This window comes from Pantherophis guttatus, chromosome 15, assembly GCF_059756535.1.
Source record: "Pantherophis guttatus breed Tessera chromosome 15, ASM5975653v1, whole genome shotgun sequence".
Classification (NCBI taxonomy): Eukaryota; Metazoa; Chordata; class Lepidosauria; order Squamata; family Colubridae; genus Pantherophis; species Pantherophis guttatus.
This window is the reverse complement of record NC_142077.1, coordinates 1,108,986-1,128,298: the sequence shown is the minus strand read 5'-3', so window position 1 is coordinate 1,128,298 and position 19,313 is coordinate 1,108,986. Positions and strand designations below refer to the sequence as shown.

General features: G+C 52.7%; 2 protein-coding genes across 2 annotated transcripts; one reads left to right on the top strand and one right to left on the bottom strand.

The window, feature by feature from the left end:
• Window positions 1–1,449: 1,449 nt before the first annotated feature.
• PHF13 (PHD finger protein 13) lies at window positions 1,450–6,658 on the bottom strand. The gene is made up of 4 exons (XM_034424200.3): window positions 6,524–6,658; window positions 5,756–5,857; window positions 3,662–4,208; window positions 1,450–2,899 (listed from the first exon to the last, which is right to left on the bottom strand). The coding sequence occupies exons 1-4, from the start codon at window positions 6,560–6,562 to the stop codon at window positions 2,673–2,675; spliced, it is 915 nt and encodes a 304-aa protein (XP_034280091.1). The 5' UTR covers window positions 6,563–6,658; the 3' UTR covers window positions 1,450–2,672.
• Window positions 6,659–9,818: 3,160 nt separating this feature from the next.
• LOC117669631 (kelch-like protein 21) lies at window positions 9,819–16,933 on the top strand. Its single transcript, XM_034424199.3, has 4 exons — window positions 9,819–10,871; window positions 11,563–11,968; window positions 15,077–15,149; window positions 16,162–16,933. The coding sequence occupies exons 1-4, from the start codon at window positions 9,860–9,862 to the stop codon at window positions 16,438–16,440; spliced, it is 1,770 nt and encodes a 589-aa protein (XP_034280090.2). The 5' UTR covers window positions 9,819–9,859; the 3' UTR covers window positions 16,441–16,933.
• The last annotated feature ends 2,380 nt before the right edge of the window (window positions 16,934–19,313 follow it).

Sequence of the window (19,313 nt, the reverse complement as noted above, 5' to 3'; positions counted from 1 at the left end):
GCCCTTTTCTTCATACACTTGCAAATTAAAATATGGCACCTTCCTGGCATGACGGTAATGACCCAAGAAACAAAATCCATACGTCAACCTACGTTTGTAAAGCTTTCCAGGCCCTTTAAAAAAATTGTACGTAGTCCCTTTCCTTTAAATGTTCACCTTTCCCCACATTTTAAGATAAGTGGGCTTCAATTCCCAGAATTCCCCAGCCAGCCACGTGTTTGTCCATTTCCCCCCACTCCGCATTCCTAGCGCTCCGCTTGGGAGCCGGTCGTAGCGGGCTGCACACAACTTCTTTGGGCTTCTCGAGCCTTGGCGCATCCGCCAAGCCTCATAGAGTTAGAGCGAGGAAAAGGGATTTTGCAACCCCACCTTCCGGTTGCCATGCGAACTTCGCCACCCAGGAGGAGGATAGCAGCGGGATCCCGCGGGGTGGAAGCGCTTTCTCCTCCGCATTCATTCCTGTCGGTCCCCCGCAGACCGGCTGGCTTCTCGACCGGGTGGTTATCCGCCTGCAAAGCCGACATTCGCTTAGCATTGGGCGTCGCCCTCACCAAAAATGGCAGCCGTGGCTTCCTTCCCCTTGGATTCCCTTCACTTTGGCTGGCCCCTCTGTGCCCTGCCCTCTTTGCAGAAAAGCCCAGGGTGCTGGGGTCCTTTTGCACATGCTCAGAGGCCTTGGTGAGTTGTGCTCCCCACTGGGCCTGCAAACCTTGGGGTTTTTTCTTGCAAAGACGCCCCCCCACCCCTCAAACTTTGCAATCTTGAGTAGCTGAAAAGCATGCATTTTGCCCCGCATTCATTGCAAGTTGGCTGGTTTTTTGTTTTTTTTTTTTGGCAAGGGGGCTTATTTATTCCCCCCTGTTGCAAATTGCTACAACAGCCCTGCAGAGTAGACCAGGGCTGTCCTTTTCAACTTTTTTTTTTTTTTTTTTTTTGGACTTTTGCTCATTTAGTGACCCTTCAAAAGCTACAAAAGCACTGGAAAAAGTGACTTATGGCCGTTGACAGCATCCTTTGGCAACACTCATATTTACGACGGTCGCAGTTTCCTGGGGGGCGGCTGTCACATGTTCTCCTTTTGCGACCTTCTGATGAGCAAAGTCGATGGGGAAGCCAGATTCATTTAACATCCCGTGTTCGGCAAAGATTCATTTTAATTCATTCATTTTAACAACGGTGGTGAGAAAAGTCATAGAATTGGGGCAAGGCTCACGCAACGAACGATTCACTTAGCAACAGAAATTGTGGGCTCCATTGTGGTCGTAAGCCGAGGACTACCTGTAACTTAAAAGAAAATGTTGGTTTATTGATGGAGGGGGGGGTGCAATATACCCCCAAATTACTAGGTCACCTGATTTCTTTGTATTATTTTTAAGCCTTTTTGGGGGTGGGGGCAGAGAACACAGCTGGCAGATAGCCGAGCGAGGAATTCGAACTCAAGAGACCCCATTCCATAAAACAAATAATTTTAATTGTTCGTTTTAAAAAATTAAAGCTCTTGAACTGAGATTGTACACAGACGAAACCCTTGATACGCGGCTGCTTCGGGGGCCGAAGACCCAGCGGTTTTGGCTATAGGGAACCCCGTCCCCCACCCCCCACCCGACCAACGTGGATAACCAAAGAAGAAAAGGAACAGAAAATCAGTCCTGGCTGTAAAGTCCCAAAAGAAACCGGAAATCTCCACCAGGAACAGTAGGGATGGCTGGATGGTTCCCACATTTAAGAGAGGGACCCGAGTGGATCTCGCAGGATCCAGGAATCCACCCTTCTCCGTACAGACTTTTGGGACGTGGCCAAAGGCTTCACACCACAACACCAGAAACGGACCAGGAATGTCATACTTAATCGATCAAAGATTACGGAGAGGGGGGGTCTTCCCCACGCTTTTTCCGCCCCCCGCCCCCAATCGGAGGAGACAAAGGCAGTCTCTGAAAGTCCATAGGCAGCACCGACGGCCGAGGTCCAACCCCTCCCTAGCCCCTCCTCGCCCTCATCCCGCTGGGCTGTCCAGCTTTTCGGACCCTCGGCTCGCTCTCGAAGCACCAGTGGGAAAAAAATGATCTTCCTCCCAATTCCCTTTTTTTTTTTTTCAGCCTTGAAGTCCCAAATCGGCTGAATCTCGGCGCTCGGCTGGAGAGGATCAGTTAGATGGGAAGGTTTCCCAATGCACCTGCGGTCCAAATAATATCTTTTTTTTTTTTTTTCGTTCTTGTCCTTCCAAGCTCAGCTGGGGGAATTGAGGGGCTTCCCAAATCTTTGGACTAAACCCCTGTGGGGAAAGAGTCTCAAATTCTGCAAACTGTCTGGATCTCCAAATCTGTGCTTTCGAAAAACGAGAGATTTTTTTCCCCCCTCCCTCTCATCTCCTTTAGAGATCCTTTCGCTGTTTTTGCACCTCAACCCCTCCGCGAATGGGGTGACTGGTCAGCTCCCAGTTATTTCCCTTGGTGCTCCAAAGACAAGGAAACGGGGAAGACCCTCCCAGTCCCTCCCCCCCTTCGCCCCAACTTTTGCAGCCGGGGATCAGTTCTGACTCCAGCGGGAAATCCGGCGATTCGGAAGATCGGCGGGCCTGGGGTCTCGCTCGCTTCTCCACCCCCCCGCCCCGGCCCTACCGACTCCAAAACTCCCAATTTTCGAGGTTTGGCATCACCAGCTCTCCAGCTGGTTTACTCCAGGAAGTGCCGGCGGGAACCCATCCGGGACCGACTGGACCGCCGGATGTCGAATTTGGAATCCCGGCATTTCTGGCAGACGTAAACTTCGGGAACGTTGGATTTGCGGATTTTGGCACAGGACAGGTGGATCCAGGTGTGGCATTCTTTGCATTCGATCATGGGCCGCCCGGCGAAAGGTTTCATGCAGAAGCAGGTGACCAGATCCCACGAATCGTCATCTGCCAATGTCCAGAAAAAAAAGGGGGGTTCAGTGGAAGAGAATTTCCAGGAGCATCAAAAAAAGTGGGAAACCTTAGGGGATTAAATTGCTTTTCAGTTCTAGAGTGAGCAAAGTTCAGTGCCACCCGATTGGCATCTGTTTCTCTGCTTTTGGCATATTAATTTATTTATTATCCCGCGTTTATTATTTCCATAAATATTTCAGGGCGGCAGACATACCCAATAGTCCTCCCTCTTCCTATTTTCCTCCCAACAACAACCTTTTGAGGTAGGTTAAGCTGAGAGAGAGGGACTGGTCCAAGGTCACCCAATTGGCTTTTATGGCTAAGGCGGGACTAGAACTCACCATCTCCTGGTGATTGGTCCAAAGTCACCCAGCCAGCTTTCATGCCTATGGCAGGATTAGAACTCACCGTCTCCAGGTTTCCAGCCTTGTTCCAAATGACATCACTTTACCTCCTTCTCCGCATCACCCACCTCCTGTACAGCAGCATTTCTTAACCTTCAACATGCATGGACTTCATCTCCCAGAATTCCTCAGGCAGCCTGGAGAATTCTGGGAGTCGAAGTCCACGGGTACCAGCTGGGGAATTCTGGGGAATTGAAATCGACCCATCTTAAAAACCACCAAGATTGAGAAACACTGCCGAGGAGATACCCCATCTTCCAAGGGCCTGGTAACCCCACTGACCCCTCTCCTTTCCCGCTCCCCGCCATCTTCATCCGGGGCTCCGAGGGCGAGAGGTTCCCACAAGGGTTACCTGAATCTACCATGATGTCCTCATCGTCTCCGCTGCCGTCCTCGTCCCGGAAGACCACCTGTTTCCCTTGCCGTATGATGGTCCTCTTGCCCACCGTTTGGACGAGACTCTGCTCCTCCGGCGCGGCGGCTGGGTAGGGGGGATTCGACGGAGTGTCCGAATCCCAGGCTGAGCCGCGGCCTGTGGAAGACTGGGCATCCCCTTCGGAGGACGGGCTGAGCGGGGTCTCGGCGTACGGCTCTTCCCCTTCTCTCTCCCGCAGACCTTCCTCTTCCTCGTCTTCTTCGGGATATTTGACATCCGGCAGCACCGCATCCTTCCTCACAAGCCGCCGTTTCTTCCGGAACTTCTCCATTTTATTCCGGTCCACCAAAAATCCGTTGGGCTTTGTCCACTGGTAGAGCGAGGAGTAAGCCTTGCCATGTTTGAGTTGGCTGAAGCTCTTCCGGGCTTTTGAGAGGTGTCCCAAAGGGGGGTCCCCTCCATCGCTGTCAATGGCCTCCCGGGTACTGTTGGGGGAACTGGCGCTGCTCCAACCGGATGTATCCTGCAAGCACGGGAAAACTCTTTAAAACAGCCACATCGAGTTATTTTCTTTAGAAACTGCTATGGACCAAGGCGGCCTGGAAATTTGAGGCGGGGGGGGGGAGGGGAGAAAAGCACCTCCTGTTTGCAGCTCTTTAAAGCTGCCAGAGCATTTCCAAGGATGTGGGAGGAGTCATCAAGGATGGCTGTGTGATTGCAGGAAAGATGCAGTGGCTTTAAAGAGTTCCTTCCCCCTTCTTCTCTGTTTCTGGATATTTTCTCCAGTACCACAAGGATCCTCTCGGCAGCATTTGCAGAAAAGATGTGGCAACTTTAATGAGTTCCAGACTTGGCCCACATTTCCCCCATCCCCAGCCCATTTCTGGATCTTTTCTCAAGCACCACAAGGGATCCTGAGAAAAAGTTCCTTAGTGGCTGTGCAATTCGAAGGAAATTGCACAGGAGAGATATGGCTGCTTTAAACAGTTCCAATTGTGTCCCACATTTCCTTTCCTCTCGCCCCGCCCTGTTTCTGCATCTTTTCAAAAGCCCTACAAAGATCCCGGGGAACAGCCACACTTGGTGGCTGTGCAATTGCAGACAAGATGCAATGGCAGAAAAGACACGGCAGCTTTAAAGAGTGCCAGCCATGGCCCAGTTTCCTCACCACCATCCACATCCTCCCCCCCCCCCCATTTCTGCATGTTTTCTCAAATCCTTAATAAGGGTGCTGGTAAACAGCCCCTCTTCATGTCTGTGCAATTGCAAAGAAAATGCAAGGGCACAAAAGATGCAGCTGCTTTCAAGAGGGCCAGCCATGCCCCAAGTTCCTACCCACACGCCTGCATCTTTTCTCATATACCACAAAGGACTGGGGTGGGGTGGGGTGGGGTGGGGTGAACAGCCACAGAGAGTGGCTGTCCAATTGAAGAAAAGATGTGGCAGCTTTAATGAGTCTGGCTGTGGCCCACATTCCCTCTCCTTCGGGGGGGGGGGGGGGGGGCATTTCTGCATCAATCCCTACAAGGGTCCTGGCAAAGAACCACTCTTCATGGCCCTGCCCTTTTGCAAGCAAGATGCAGCTGCCGTCACAAAAGACGCAGCTGCTTTCAGGAGTGCCAACCGTGCCCCCAAGTTCCCATCCATCCTTCTGAATCTTTTCTCCTCCGCTGCAAGAGTGGGGAGAAGGGAAACAGCCGCTCTCGGTGGCAATGCAGCGGCACAAAAAGATGCGACAGCCGAAAAAGACGCGGCCGCTTTAAAGAGCTCCCACCATCCCTTTACAGCCCCAACTGGTTTTCCAGGGAGGGGAAGCCGATCTTTGTCCCTTTGCAGTTCGAGACAAAGCCTCCCAAACCGGGGCTTCAACCCCCCCACCCCAAATTCTCCTCTAGCCCCCCCAACCTTCCCCCCCCCCCATCAGCTATTCGAAGGACAAGACGCCCGATGAAAATGCCCAGGATAGCTTCCCCCACTCCCGGAGCCAGGGCTTTGCAAGACCCCCACCCTTTCCCAGCTACCCCAAACCCCCCTCCCCACCCCGAATTAAAAAGCCCCCCCCCCACCCACCTCGTGCGGGTATGGGATGTACCCCGCGTAGGCCAGGACAAAGGTGCAAAAGTTGTTGAAATCTTCCACCGTCCGGCAGCGCTTGGAGCCCGGAGCAAAATCCTACGAAAAGAGAGGCGGGGAGGGGGCGGGGATGATTTGCGGGGGGGGGGGGGGGGGCGGTGGTCAGTGCGCGGCAGGCGAGGAAAGGCGCAGGGGAGGGAGGAGGAGGGGGCGGTGGAGTGGTGGTGGGGGGATCCTTTCCCCCCCCCGAAGGGAGGAAGGGGGGGCTTTGCGCTTTGCAACGCCCGCGGGTGGGGAGGGGGCCGCTTTGCAAGCAGGAGGAGCCCCCCTCCCCACCCACGGAAGGAAGAAATCGGGGCGGGGGGCGTCAAGCTAACCCGGGACCCTCTCAAAAGGGACGGTGCAATTGCAACCTGCACCCACCCACCCACCGATCAAGCCTGGAGAGGGGAGGGTCTCAATGCCCCCCCACCCATTCTCAAAGCCTGCAATCAAAGGGTGGGGGAGGTTGGGGGGGCGCAGAAAAGCGAAAAAGCTTCCCCGGGGGAGGGGGCGAGAAAGGGGGGACCCTCTCCTCCCCGGGCAAGCGCCCCCTCCCCGTTGCATTCCAGCAAATCTGCCCATGGGGGGGGTCCCTTTTGCAGCAGGGGGGGCTGATTGCTCCCACTCCCCCCCTTCTCCGTGGGCGTGGCCAGGGGTGCCCAGTGTCAGACCCCCGGGAAGGGGGATGCCCCGGTTTTTTGGGGGGAGGGGGACACGACTCACTTCGGGGGGCGGCGGGGAAGCGCAGGAGTCCGAGTCCATGGCGGGGGTCTCCTCCGGCGGCGTCGCCCGGTACCGGCAGCGGGGTCTGGGGTGGGCGGGGAGAGGGGGAGCCCCGCCCTGCCAGGCTAAGGGGGAGACTTGCCCCCCCCTCCGCCCGTCCTGGGCTCCGCCTCTATTCGCAGCTGGTGCGTCTGCGCGGCACGCCAGGCCTGCCGGGAATCGTAGTTCATAAACTCAACTCCCCAGTGGGCGCATGCGCACCGCCGGAGAGGCGTGGTCCACGCGCAGGGCATGCCGGAGAACGTAGTCCCAAACCTCCACTAGGCTTTACCAGCAGTTCCCCCTTTGCTAAAATGGAGCAAAGATTTTTTTTTTAATTTAATTATTTAATTTAATTTTCCCTTGGGGTTTCTTCGTCGATCAGGGCTCTTTTCCGGATCCTGCACCCAAAGCCGAGGGGATGCGATGGGCGAAAGGGGGGAGGATGTTCCTCCCCCCCACCCCATGAGGACTAGAAACTTGCCTTCTTGGCACCTTCCTCTTAAAATGAATGGTGCTCATTTGCATTTCAAGCCCGGGTGCTCAGCAGCAAAGAAAGGAGAGATGATGGGCCATAGCTTGGGAGAAAGAGCTGATTTCCCCAAAGAGGAGAATGGAAGGATTGACACCTTTTGTCTTGCTTTGAGTTTCTTGCTTTTGTGTGTATGTGTGTATGTGTGTGTGACTGAAGTTGGAGGGGTTTGGCCTCCAGTGCATCACCTGGGATCCTTGGGAGGGAGGGGGGGGTGTTATAACCTGGTCCATCCGCATTTCTTTGGGGTGCCCTGGACAAGATTTAACAATCTCCACAAATTTGCCTCTGTTGCAAACGCCCAACTTTGGGGGTCAAAAGCTTTTCCCCTCGAACGGATTCCGAAGCAATTTTACCGGCAGTCCTCGACTTACGACCACAACCAAGCCCCCGGATTTCCTGTTGCTAAAGCGAGACAGCGGTGAAGGGAAGCTCCGTCCCACTTTGCCACGGATGTTGTCGCCGAATCCCTGCCATTGTTAAACATCACGACGGTTGCTAAGCGAATCCAGCTTCCCTCCTTGACTTCGCTCGTCAGAGGGTCACAAAAGGAGGGGAGGGGGGGGGACATCCCCTGATCCCAGGACATGGGGAACCGTCATAAGTACATGCCGGATGCCAAGCCTCTGACCCATGGGGATGCCGCAAACGGTCGTAAGTGTGAAAAACGGTCACGAGATGCTTTTTTCAGTGCCTTTGTAACTTCGAATGGTGAACTGTTTGTAAGCCGCGCGGACTACCTGTATTAAATTTCCGTTCTGGCTTTGTTCGGTGTAAACAACTTCAGAAGGACACGAACAGGTGAGGCTGGGAAAGAAGAGCCCAGAAGCAACCTCTGAAGTCAGAAATGTCAGGGACCACCCAAAATAACAGCTCCGCCTCTGTCCTTGAACCTGGTCTCACCGGGAGTCCCCAGATCCCCTTCAAGGGTCAGGAATCACCAATAGTAGTAGTAGTAATATTCCCTTCCTTCCTTCCTCTTTTTCTTCTTCTTCTTCTCTATCTTCCTTCTTCCCTTCCCCTCTTCCTCTTCTTCATCTCCTCCTCCTCTTCTTCTTCTCTTCCTCCTTCTCCCTCCCGCCCTCATCTACAAATGCAAATAATCTCCTCCTCCTCCTCCTTTCCTCCCTCCCTCCCTCCCTCCTTCTTCTTTATTATTGTTATTATTGCTGTTGTATATTGCTTTATTCTAAAAAGTAAAAAAACAAAACAAAAAAGCAGAATGGAATTAATGCAGAAGACGCTTCATACAGTTAGTCCTCAACTTAGAACCATTCTCTTAGTGACCGTTCAGACTTCCAGCGAAAAAGGGACGCCTGACTGTTTTTCAACCCTAGCAACAACAATAAATAAAAAAGTAATAATCTAAAAAGAGAAGAGGAGAGTCTTGAGTTCCAGTTCGCTGCAGCTTTTAATCGTAGCCTCTAAAAGGGGCTTGAAAAATAATTGGGGAGGGGGGAATTGAATTGATGCAGAAGAAGCTTCATGCAGATCTATCCATGTAGTGACGGTTTGAAGTTACAATGAAAAATGGGATTTAGAATGTTTTCCCACACTTACGACCGGTCCCAGCATCCCGTGTGGTCGCGTGATCAAAATTCAGACTCTCGGCAACCGACTTGTACTTACGACGGCGGCAGTGTCCCTGGGGGAGGGGTGGTCACGTGATCCCCTTCTGACGAGCAAAGTCAAAGGGTGGGAAAGCCAGGTTCACTTAACAACCTGCATGGATTCACTTAACGACTGTGGCAAGAAAGGGCGTAAAACGGGGCAAACCCCACTAAACGACAGTCTCATTTAAGCAACAGAAATTCCTTTGAACTCCATTGTGGTCTTAAAACAACCTTTCTTAGCAGTTGGCACCAAGCTGGCACACAGCTTCCCTTCCCCTCCCCTCCCCCAATCTCGGGGGGGGGGGTTGTTGTTGACAGCTTGGATGCCTCCTTGCCTAAGTGCCACGTTGAAGTCACGGGGGTGAAGTCACGGGGCGAGCCAAGGCCTCGTTCCCCAACCGGGCGCCCACTTTACAAGAACTTTTGGGGAGGGCCCCACTTAAATCAGCGCAGGAGAAGGAGGGAGTGGTGTGTGTGTGGGGGAAAGATCCGTGCAGCCCCCTCCCCAGCCCTCCCCCCAAAAGCCAGCGGGACTCAACTGACGGCTCCTCCATCCCCAAGCGGGCACCCCCCAAAAAAAAACCCCACTGCGCTTTGCAAGAATTAATCAGCGCTGTGGATGATGGATGGGTGGGTGGGTTGGAAATCCCCGCAGGGCAGCCAACCCCCTCCCCAAGAGACGGAGGGGAAGAAGACCCCCTCTCCCCTCCCCTTCCCCAACAGGGCGCCCGCTTTGCAACAACTTTCGGGGACGGCCCCGCTTAAATCAGCGCAGGAGAGGGAGGTGGGGGGAAAGATCCGTGCAGCCCCCTCCCCAGCCCTCCCCCCCACCCAAAAAAAAAGCCAGCGGGACTCAACTGAGGGCTCCTCCATCTCCAAGCGGGCGCCCGCAAAAAAAAAACAAAAAAAAAACCACTGCGCTTTGCAAGAATTAATCAGCGCTGTGGATGATGGATCGGTGGATGATGGATGGGAGGATGATGGGTGGGAAATCCTCGCAGGGCAGCCTAGGGACGGAGGGGAAGAAGCCCCCCCTGCCCTCCCCCGCCCTCCGAGGTCCCTCCCAGGAGGGCGGTCCGGTTGCGCGATCCGAGCCCCCTCCCCTCCCCTCCCCTCCCCTCCCCTGCGCGCTCAGTCCGCCCCTTCCCAGCCATGGAGGCGGAAGCGGCGCACGGCGCGGCTCTGTTGCGCGGCCTGGCCTCGCTGCGCTCGGAGCGGGCTCTGCTGGACGTGACGCTGCTGGCCGGCACGGGCGAGGAATTCGGGGCGCACCGGGCGGTGCTGGCGGCGGCTTCGGGTTACTTCCGAGCCATGTTCGGCGGCGGCTTGCGCGAAGCCCGCGCCTCGCGGGTGAAGCTGCACGGGGTGGAGCCGGACTGCCTGGCGCTGCTGCTGGACTTCGCCTACAGCGGCCGGCTGGGCGCCCTGAGCGGCGAGGAGCCTCAGCTGGCCGAGCGGCTCCTGCGCGCCGCCGACCTGCTGCAGTTCCCGGCGGTCAAAGCCGCCTGCGGAGCCTGGCTGGCCGCCCGCCTGGAGCCCTCGGCCGCCCTGGACATGCAGGACTTCGGCGAGACCTTCGCTTGCGCCCCGCTGGCCGAAGCCGCCCGCCGCTGCGTCCTGCGCCACGCCGCCGACCCCGACGGGGAGCTGGGCGCCCAGCTGGAGAGCGTCCCCTTGGCCAGGCTGGTCTCCTACCTGCGCGAGGACGCGCTGCGCGTCCCCAAGGAAGAAGCCGCCTTCGCCCTGGCCCTGCGCTGGGTGCGCGCGGAGCCCGGATCGCGCGCAGGGCTCCTGCCCCAGCTGCTGGCCCACGTGCGGCTGCCTTTCGTCCGGCGCTTCGCCCTGCTGGCCCAGGTGGAAGGCGAGCCGCTGGTGGCGCGATCCTCGGCTTGCTTGCGCCTGGTGGCCGAAGCCAGGCTCTTCCAAGCCGGCCGCTTGGATCGCCACGAGAGAGCGCCCTGCGCCCGCCTGCGCCCGCGCCCTTCCACCGGCTTGGCCGAGCTGCTGGTGGTGCTGGGCGGATGCGACCGCGATTGCGACGAGCTGGTCATCGTGGATGGCTTCAACCCGCGCACGGGACACTGGCGCTACCTGGCCGAGTTCCCCGAGCACCTGGGAGGAGGCTACAGCGCTGTGGCCCTGGGCAACGATGTCTACGTCACCGGTGAGGACCACCCTTCTTGCACCTGTGACCCACCTTTGCGGGGGGGGGGGGGTTAGGATCGCACCTGCGCGGGTGGGGTTTTGAAAGTGGAAGGGACTGGGGAGGCTTTCCTTGAACCCAGAACGGGAAACCAGGAGTTGTAGTTCAGCCAGCTGGGTGACTTTGAACCCGTCACCAGGAGTCAGCGAGTTCTAGTTCAGTAATAGGCAGGCAGGCTGGGTGGGTGACTTGGGCCCAGTCACCAGGAGTCAGTGAGTTCTAGTTCGGTAATAGGCAGAAAAGCTAGCTGGGTGGGGACTTGGGCCCAGTCACTGGGAGACAGAGAGTTCTAGTCCCACCTTGGGTAGGAAAGCCAGCTGAGTGACTTTGAATCCATCACCAGGAGTCAGTGAGTTCTAGTTCGGTAATAGGCAGGCAAGACGGTGGCCCAGTCACTGGGAGTCAGTGAGTTCTAGTTCCACCTTAGGCATGGAAGCTACCTAAGGTGGGACTAGAACTCACCGACTCCCAGCTGGCTTTCCTGCCTAAAGTGGAACTAGAAACTCCCCATTTACCAGCCATATTTTAATGCGTAAACCGGGACTAGAACTCACCCTCTCCTGGTTTCTAAGCCTGGCGCCTTCCCCACTAGCCCAAAGCTGGCTCTCTGCCACCCCTACTGACCACTCTACATGGCCGCTCTTCTCTGCAGGCGGCTCCGACGGCTCGCGGCTCTACGACTGCGTCTGGCGCTACAACTCCAGCGTGAACGAGTGGACGGAGGTGTCCCCCATGCTGAAGGCCCGCGAGTACCACAGCTCGGCCGTCTTGGATGGCCTGCTCTACATCGTGGCGGCCGACAGCACCGAGCGTTACGACCACACGCTGGACAGCTGGGAGGTGTTGCAGCCCATGCTCTACCCCATGGACGACTGCTCCACCATCACCTACCGCGGGAAGCTCTACGCCACCGGCTCCCTGGCCGGCAAGGAGTCCATGGTCATGCAGTGCTACGACCCCGAGTCGGACCTGTGGTCTCTGGTGAACTGTGGGCCTCTGCCCCCTTGGTCCTTCGCACCCAAGGCGGTCACTCTCGGAGGGCTCATGTACTTCGTCAGGTAACAGGGAGGGTCTCCGATGGAAGAGTTGCAGAAAGACCCCCATTAGGGCATCAGGAACTGAGAGCGGAGTCCCAAAACAGCTAGTAGAGTAATAGTAATAGAAATAGAAATAGAAATAGAAATAATAGAAATAGAAATAATAGAAATAGAAATAATAGAAATAGAAATAGTATAGTACAGTGATGGCTAATCTTTTTGCCATCGCATGCCAAAGCGGGGGGGATCACATGTGCATGTGCCCACGCCCATAATTCAGTGCACCCCGCACATGTGTGTGCGACCTCCTGTTCTCCCCCCCCCCCCCGCTTTTACAATGTGATGGCACGATGGGCCTGGTAGGCCCATTTTTCACCCTCCCCAGGCTCCAGAGGCTTTCTTGGCGCCTGGGGAGGGCAAAAACAGCCTTCCCCACCTCTCCGGAGGCTGGAAACAGCCCATTTCCCAACTTCCAGTGGGCCTGAAAGGGCCGAAAATCTGCTGGCTGGCGCGCACATGTGTGCTGGAGGTGAGCTAAGGCAACATTCCACGTGCCACCTGTGACACGCGTGCCATAGATTCGCCATCACGGGTATAGTATGTTTCCCCTAAAATAAGACATCCCCTGATAATAAGCCCAATTGCGCTTTTGAGTACATGCACTAAAATAAGCCCCCCCCTTGAAAATAAGCCCTCCCCAAAAATATTTAAATGCACGCGCAGCCGCTCCCCGCCATTTCCTCTGGTTTCCTCCATGTGCCCCAAAATAATAAGACCTCCCCGAAAATAAGGCCAAGCTCTTATTTCAGGGTTCAAAAAAATATAAGACAGGGTCTTACTTTCGGGAAAACACGGGTAGTATAGTATAGTATAAGAGTATAAGTATAAAATTAGGATATTAGGATATGTATATTATAGTATTATAGTATAGTACAGGGGCCTCCAACCTTGGGAGCTTTAAGGCTGGGGAATTCTGGGAGTTGAAGTCCTCCAGGCTTAAAGTTCCCAAGGTTGGAGACCCCCGGTATAGTATTATAGTATTAAACTATTACATTATATTAATTATATTGTATTGCATTACTATATTATTTTATATTTTATTTTATATTATAGAATATTATCAGATAGTCTAGAAAGAAAATACAGGCAGTTCTCGGCTTACAATGGTTTGTTTAGCGACCATTCGAAGTTACAACACAACTGGTTTTTTTTACACTTTTATTACATGGTTGTTAAGTGAATCCGGCTTTCCCCATTGACTTCACTTGTCAGATGGTCGCAAAAGGGGGAATCAGGTGTCCCCGGGACACTGCCACCGTCATAAATACGAGTCAGTTGCCAAACGCCCGAATTTTGATCTTGTGACCAATGGTCGTAAGTGTGAAAGACGGTCCTAAGTCACTTTTTCTCAGTGCCGTCGTCACTTCGAACAGTTGCTAAATGGATGGTTGTAATTTGAGGACGAGCTGTAACTGGGTCGATCCACTTTTCTGTGGTCGGCCTCTTTTTTAGCCTTAAAAGAACATTTTTATTTTTATTTATTTATTTATTTATTTTTTAAAAAAAGGACCGGTTGCTAAAAGTAGAACAAAGTTTGCAAAATGAAGATTTTTACAAGTCCGCCTTTCCAGAGACTATAAAAATAGCCCCCGTTTTTCCAGAGGCTCTTAAAGTTATCTGGCTGGCTGGCAGTTTTTCCCTTGTTGGAAAAGAAACCAGCTCTTGATTTGAAAAAATAAAAAAAAAATAAAGAAATGAGATTATTGCAATTTTTCTCTGCTCTCGGGGGGCGGGCCTGCATTGCACAGGTTTTTGGGGAGCCTCCCCTCCCCGAATCGGATGGGGAGAAAAGGACCCCTGTTTTCTGGGTCCTAAATCTTCGGGCGGACGACGTGAGCTGCTTTCGGTGGTCTTATCGCTGCCGGCCAGACCCCTCGAGGGTTTTAGCCAAAAATGGCCTTTCAGGTGACGAGGCCTGGAACTCGTTCCCCTTCTCTTATCACTCAGATAACGGTTGTGTTTGCGGACGGTGGATTGCTAAGAACCTCGTTGGCATTTCCGCACGGTTGGCGTGAAAACAGGCACGGGCACCACTACCACCGCTGCTAAGAGGGATTTGGCTCCAGCCCCTCTTCTCCCACCCACCCCCCACCCCCCTTTGTGGGCTCTGGAGACAAACGAGGAATGCATGCCAAGGATTTTTTTGCGGGCCTTTCCAGAACTGAAATTAGCAGCTGGTCCCCGCGGATTTTCTCGCCGCGCAGCTCTCCGGAGCCGGGTTTAAAGCATGCTTCGAATTCCTCGCCGAACCCAAGAAAAACCTTCCCTGTTGTTGAAGCAGACAGGAAAAAAAAAAACGCCGATTTATCCTTTCCTCTGGATTCTCCATGGCATAATTTCCTCCCAAAGTTTCTTCCAACGGGAAAAAAAACAGACCGAATTTTCCCGCGAATTTCCCAAATTGATAATGACCGTGTTACTAGCTTAAGAACCTCAGTGGTTCGTTTTACGAGGAAAATCGTAAAAGTCGCTTCACGAATGTCTCACTTAGCAGCAGAAATGTTGGGCTCCGTTGTGGTCGTAAGCGGAGGACTACATCTTAACGTGGTTGGATTTTGTCTCCGGCTTGGAGGTGACAAATGAATTTTTTTTTCACCATCCTCTCTTCCCCGCCACCCCCACCCCCACCCCCGGGTCACACCTGTTGCTCTCACACTTGGCAATCGGAACCGGCCGAAGGAACATTCTGTGCTTAACTCACAACTCCTGACCGACAACTCCTCTAGAAGGTTCTTGCGGAAACGAACAACAGGCAAAGGAAGAAGGTCTCATTTTGCGTTGTGTGCATTTGGGGTGTTTCATAAGCTGCCTGATTACTAGGGATATTAAGGGGGTGGGTGGGGAAACTTGCATTTTCTGAAAAAGTTTCCTTTCCATCAAGAAATCTGAAGCTTTACTTCACACACCCTAAAACCTCGATTAATAACAAGGATATTCAGGTAGTGACAGCCAGTTGGGTGTCAGGTTTAAGGCGTCAGGCTAGAAATCGGGAGACGGTGAGTTCTAGTCCCGCCTTAGCCATGAGTAATTATTAATTAATTATTATCAATTCTTTTTCTTGTCCTGCAGAGATGACTCGGCTGAAGTTGATGTCTACAACCCCGCCAAGAATCAATGGGACAAAATCCCTCCGATGCTCCAGGTAGGTAGGGGGGTCTTGCAAATTTAAGAGGAGTGGACTTCAATTCTCAATTGACAGCACTCCAGAGGGTCAACGTCATTGCCCAGAGGATCATGGGTTTGCCCTCTCCCCTCCTTGGAAGAGTTTTATAGCTCCCACTGCCTTAAGAAAGTTCAAAACATCCTTAAAGATCCATCTCATCCTGGATCTCACCCTTTTTTTTTTTTTTTTTTGAACTATTACCATCTGGCAGACGGTACAGGTCGATAAAAAACAAGGAGAAATAGGCTGAAAAACAGCTTCTATCCCAGGGCAGTAACCATATTGGATTCTACGGTATCGTGCAATATCGGGTTTTCAATTTCAATTATATAGAATGTAAAGGATGTACGTTTGTGTTCTTATTTTTATAGTTATAATGTACACTGTGAAGACGGCATTTAATTTCGTTGTACTGTGTGCAATGACAATAAACTATAAACTACCATATAAACTATAATTACCTTTAACGCCATCAAACAGCAACCTCTGCCTATCCTTGGGAAGGACTCAATGGGTGGATAAAAATGCCAAATCCACTCTAAACATCTCTGGCTGATTGTGCAACCATTGGCATTGACAAAATCCCCATCAGTCAATTGCAAAAGGCAGCTTGCCGTAGAACAGATTAAATCCTGCAGCAAACCCCTTAACATCATACCACAACATCTGTCTATCTCAGCTCCTCGATAAGGAGTCGATAGGTGATCAAAATTGCCCAGTCCGGCCTGGACATCTGTCCGAATCTGTGACCAACCATAATTATACCATCGGCATTGACAAAAATCACCATCGGTCAATTGCAGAAAGGCAGCTTTGGCTTGGAACGGCTTAAATCCTGCGACAAATTCCCTGTCGATCACCTCTGCCTCTCCCACGTCCTTGGGACGGACTCGACGGCTGGGTAAAAATGCCAGATCCATCCTGTCTTAACCGTGCAACCATCATAAATAATAATTTTCGGTACGTTTTCCTTTCCTTTTCTCCATTCTAGGTGCACGTCGGAGGAAGCTTGGCCGTGCTCGGAGGTAAACTTTACGTCTCCGGCGGTTACGACAATACTTTTGAACTCTCCAGCATGGTGGAATCGTACGATCCCGAGACCCGGAAGTGGAGCGTGGCCGGCCAGTTGCCGGAGCCCATTTTTTGGCACAACAGCGTCAGCATCTTCCGTCAGTTCATGCCAACGGCCCTGGAGGAGGAGGAGGAGGAGAAGCGGGAAGACCCCTTCGCCCCCAACCCTCCGCGACAAGACTTGCAGGAGCTGCGTTAAGGGGTTGTGGCTTGTCGGTGGTCTCGTAGTACCCCTTGGGGGTTGGGAGGTGGTGGTACCCCATTGTCCAAGTTGGTTGTCACGCTTGGACCTGTCCTGCAGCTCCAGGAACGGGGTGGTGTTGCAGGGCGGTGCCCGAACGATTAATTGAGGGGGTGGACAGAGGTTTTGGGGTTCAGACACGGGGGTGGAAGGGGGGAAACCTTTGAAGGGAAGGCCTTCCGTGCTAGGGGAGGGTCAGAAATGCAGCCTGGGGCGTAAAAGCCAAACCAGAATGTGTCCATTCCCCTTTTTTGAGTCTGGACATAATTCAGAATTCATAGGTCAAGTTTTCTGTATTGATCTTAAAAATGGGATAGATGACCTCAAGGGGACCCTTCCCGGGTTCTCCTCCTGCCTTCTCCCCACCCTTCCCGTTTCTCACAATCTGGATGGTCCCAGAGAGAAGGGTCTGGATGGGGAGATTGGTCCGCTGTGGGTTAGCCGAGGGAGGGTTTTTTTTTTTTTTTCATCCGGGGTTGGGATGGATGACCTCAAGGAGACCCTTCCCGGGTTCTCCTCCTGCCTTCTCCCCACCCTTCCCGTTTCTCACAATCTGGATGGAGTCCCAGAGAGAAGGGTCTGGATGGGGAGATTGGTCCGCTGTGGGTTAGCCGAGGGAGGGTTTTTTTTTTTCTCATCCGGGGTTGGGATGGATGACCTCAAGGAGACCCCCTTCCCGGATTCTGCTTCTCTTGTCATCACCCAGTCAAGTTGACCAGAGCTTCTGTCTTTTGACATGCCGTGCCATCCATTCCTTGGTATTTGCTGGAGGGTGGGTGGGTGGGGGGGGATGGATCGTGTTGCCTGTCCCGCACTGAGCAAGGGGCTGGACTGGATGTCCTCTATGGCCCCCTTCCCCTTTACATTTCTGTCGTTCTGCATCTGGAGAGAGAGAGAGGCCATTTTTTTTTTCCTGGAAGTAATTGCACATCGAGCCAGTGTGCCTTGGAGGCGAAAAGAAAGCCTCGTGTTAATGTCTGGGTAATAAACCATGAATGATGGGTTATATGGCGCACCAGCTGAAATTGAGCTGCTGTGGAGGATGTGTGAACGGAAACCCTGCTGAACCCCACTTTGGGTGTGCCTTAAATTGAGGGGGAGCCTTGATTTTTGCCATATGTGGCACCCTGCTTGCATTTTGCGAGTGGATTTTTGCAAAATTAAAAACATAAACATGGATTATGGATCCCCTGCAGAACAAAGGGGATATCCCCAGCATCTTCCCTTCTTCCAGGTGGATAATCCTCGTTTAATTTCATTCACGGTTTCATTTGCACCTGGCTCTTCTCTCCTCAGCCAGACAAAGACCCCTTACATTTTACCAAATGAAGGGATTTTTAAAGTTTTTTTTTTTTAAAGGCTGAATTGACGCCCTCCCTCTGCCATTCATTCATCAAGAGGACTAGCATCTTGGAAAAAAAATTACCCTTTTGCAGTTTTTTTAAGACTATTATTCCCCATGGCCTGTACTCAATGGAGAAAAAGATATTTTTTAAATAGACTTTTTAATTTCTACGCACTGGCCTAGAACAGAGGTAAAAGAGAGAGAGCGCAACAGCAACGCAGGAAGAAAAAAATTATTTTCTTCCTCCATTGCTACTTCGTTCTCCATTTTACCCACTGCAACTTGCAATTGCAAAACCCCCCCCATAAGTCCTCCACTTACAACAGTTCACTTAGTGACCATTCAAAGTTACGATGGCAAAATTCACAAAACTGTTTCGCTTCACAGAAATGTTGGGCTCCATCGCGGTCGTTAAGTCGAGGACTGCCCTGTATTTAAAGACGGGCTTGTTTTTTTACGTGGTCGTGGCTGTTTTACGTGGTTCTGCTTTTGATACCTTCCGATGTACGAGAATAATTATTATATTGTGGGGCAGAGGGGCTGTTTCAAGAAGAAGGGGGGACCTGCAACCTCTTGTTTCCCGAGTGGGACGTTCGGGCGACTTTTTGTATTTATTTGAATGTTTTAAATGTAGTCCTTTGCACTCGGCCAAACGTACTGTAGATTTCTTTCTCCTTCGAAGCAAAAATAATATTCTGGTTTCGGTAAAGCAGCTTTTGAAAAACTTGAAAAGTGCCAAATAAAATGATGTGTGTTGACACTGCCGGAATCTGCTTGGGGAAGGCCAAGGGGGGGGGGGAGGCGGGGGAGAGAGAGGACAGGGGGTGCATTTTACACAGAGGGGGTCTCCATCCTGTCCCCGCTGGGCGAAAATTCACTTATTTTGAAAGCAGGGGGGAAAAATGTAATTTGTCGGTCCAAATCTCTGCGTTTCGTCGCCTGCTTTCAGAGCTGGAATAAGCCACCATTCCTGGTTTGCCTTGCTGCGTGGGTGGGGTGGGGTGAGGTGGGGAGTTTCTTCCTCTCCGGTGAGAGAGGGAAAAAAAATCGTAAAATCAGATAATGTGTTTGCAACAAGGTTGTGTAACAAGGGGCATGAATAGTTTGACGAGAGAGAAAAATATTCAATTTTTTGCTGAAAAAAATCAGAACACAGAAACTGCATTTGGAGGTCTTCTAGTCCAACCCGCTGCTCAGGCGGGAGACCCTCTATAGCAGTGATGGCTAACGTTTTTGCCATCGTGTGCCAAAAGTGAGGAGAGCTGGGGGGGGGGTTTCATACACACCCATAATTATATGTGCCCCGCACAGTGGGCCTGGTAGGCCTGTTTTTTTGCTCTCCCCGGGCTCCAGAGCCTCTCTAGGAGTCTGGGGAGGTCGAAAACGGCCTTCTCCTCCAGAGGCCCTCCGGAGGCCGGAAACGGTCTGCGGAACTTCCGGCATCGGAAGTTGGCAAACGGGCTGTTTCCGGCCTCTCCGGAGGGCC

Excerpts from the sequence above, each read along its gene's own strand:
- PHF13 (XM_034424200.3), bottom strand. The coding sequence starts at position 6,562 with ATGGACTCGGACTCCTGCGCTTCCCCGCCGCCCCCCGAA. Across the intron at positions 5,858-6,523 it reads CTTCCCCGCCGCCCCCCGAA|GATTTTGCTCCGGGCTCCAA; the intron begins GTGAGTCGTGTC and ends CTCTTTTCGTAG. Across the intron at positions 2,900-3,661 it reads GGACATCATGGTAGATTCAG|ATGACGATTCGTGGGATCTG; the intron begins GTAACCCTTGTG and ends GGACATTGGCAG.
- LOC117669631 (XM_034424199.3), top strand. The coding sequence starts at position 9,860 with ATGGAGGCGGAAGCGGCGCACGGCGCGGCTCTGTTGCGCGGCCTGGCC. Across the intron at positions 10,872-11,562 it reads CAACGATGTCTACGTCACCG|GCGGCTCCGACGGCTCGCGG; the intron begins GTGAGGACCACC and ends TCTTCTCTGCAG. Across the intron at positions 11,969-15,076 it reads GGGCTCATGTACTTCGTCAG|AGATGACTCGGCTGAAGTTG; the intron begins GTAACAGGGAGG and ends CTTGTCCTGCAG.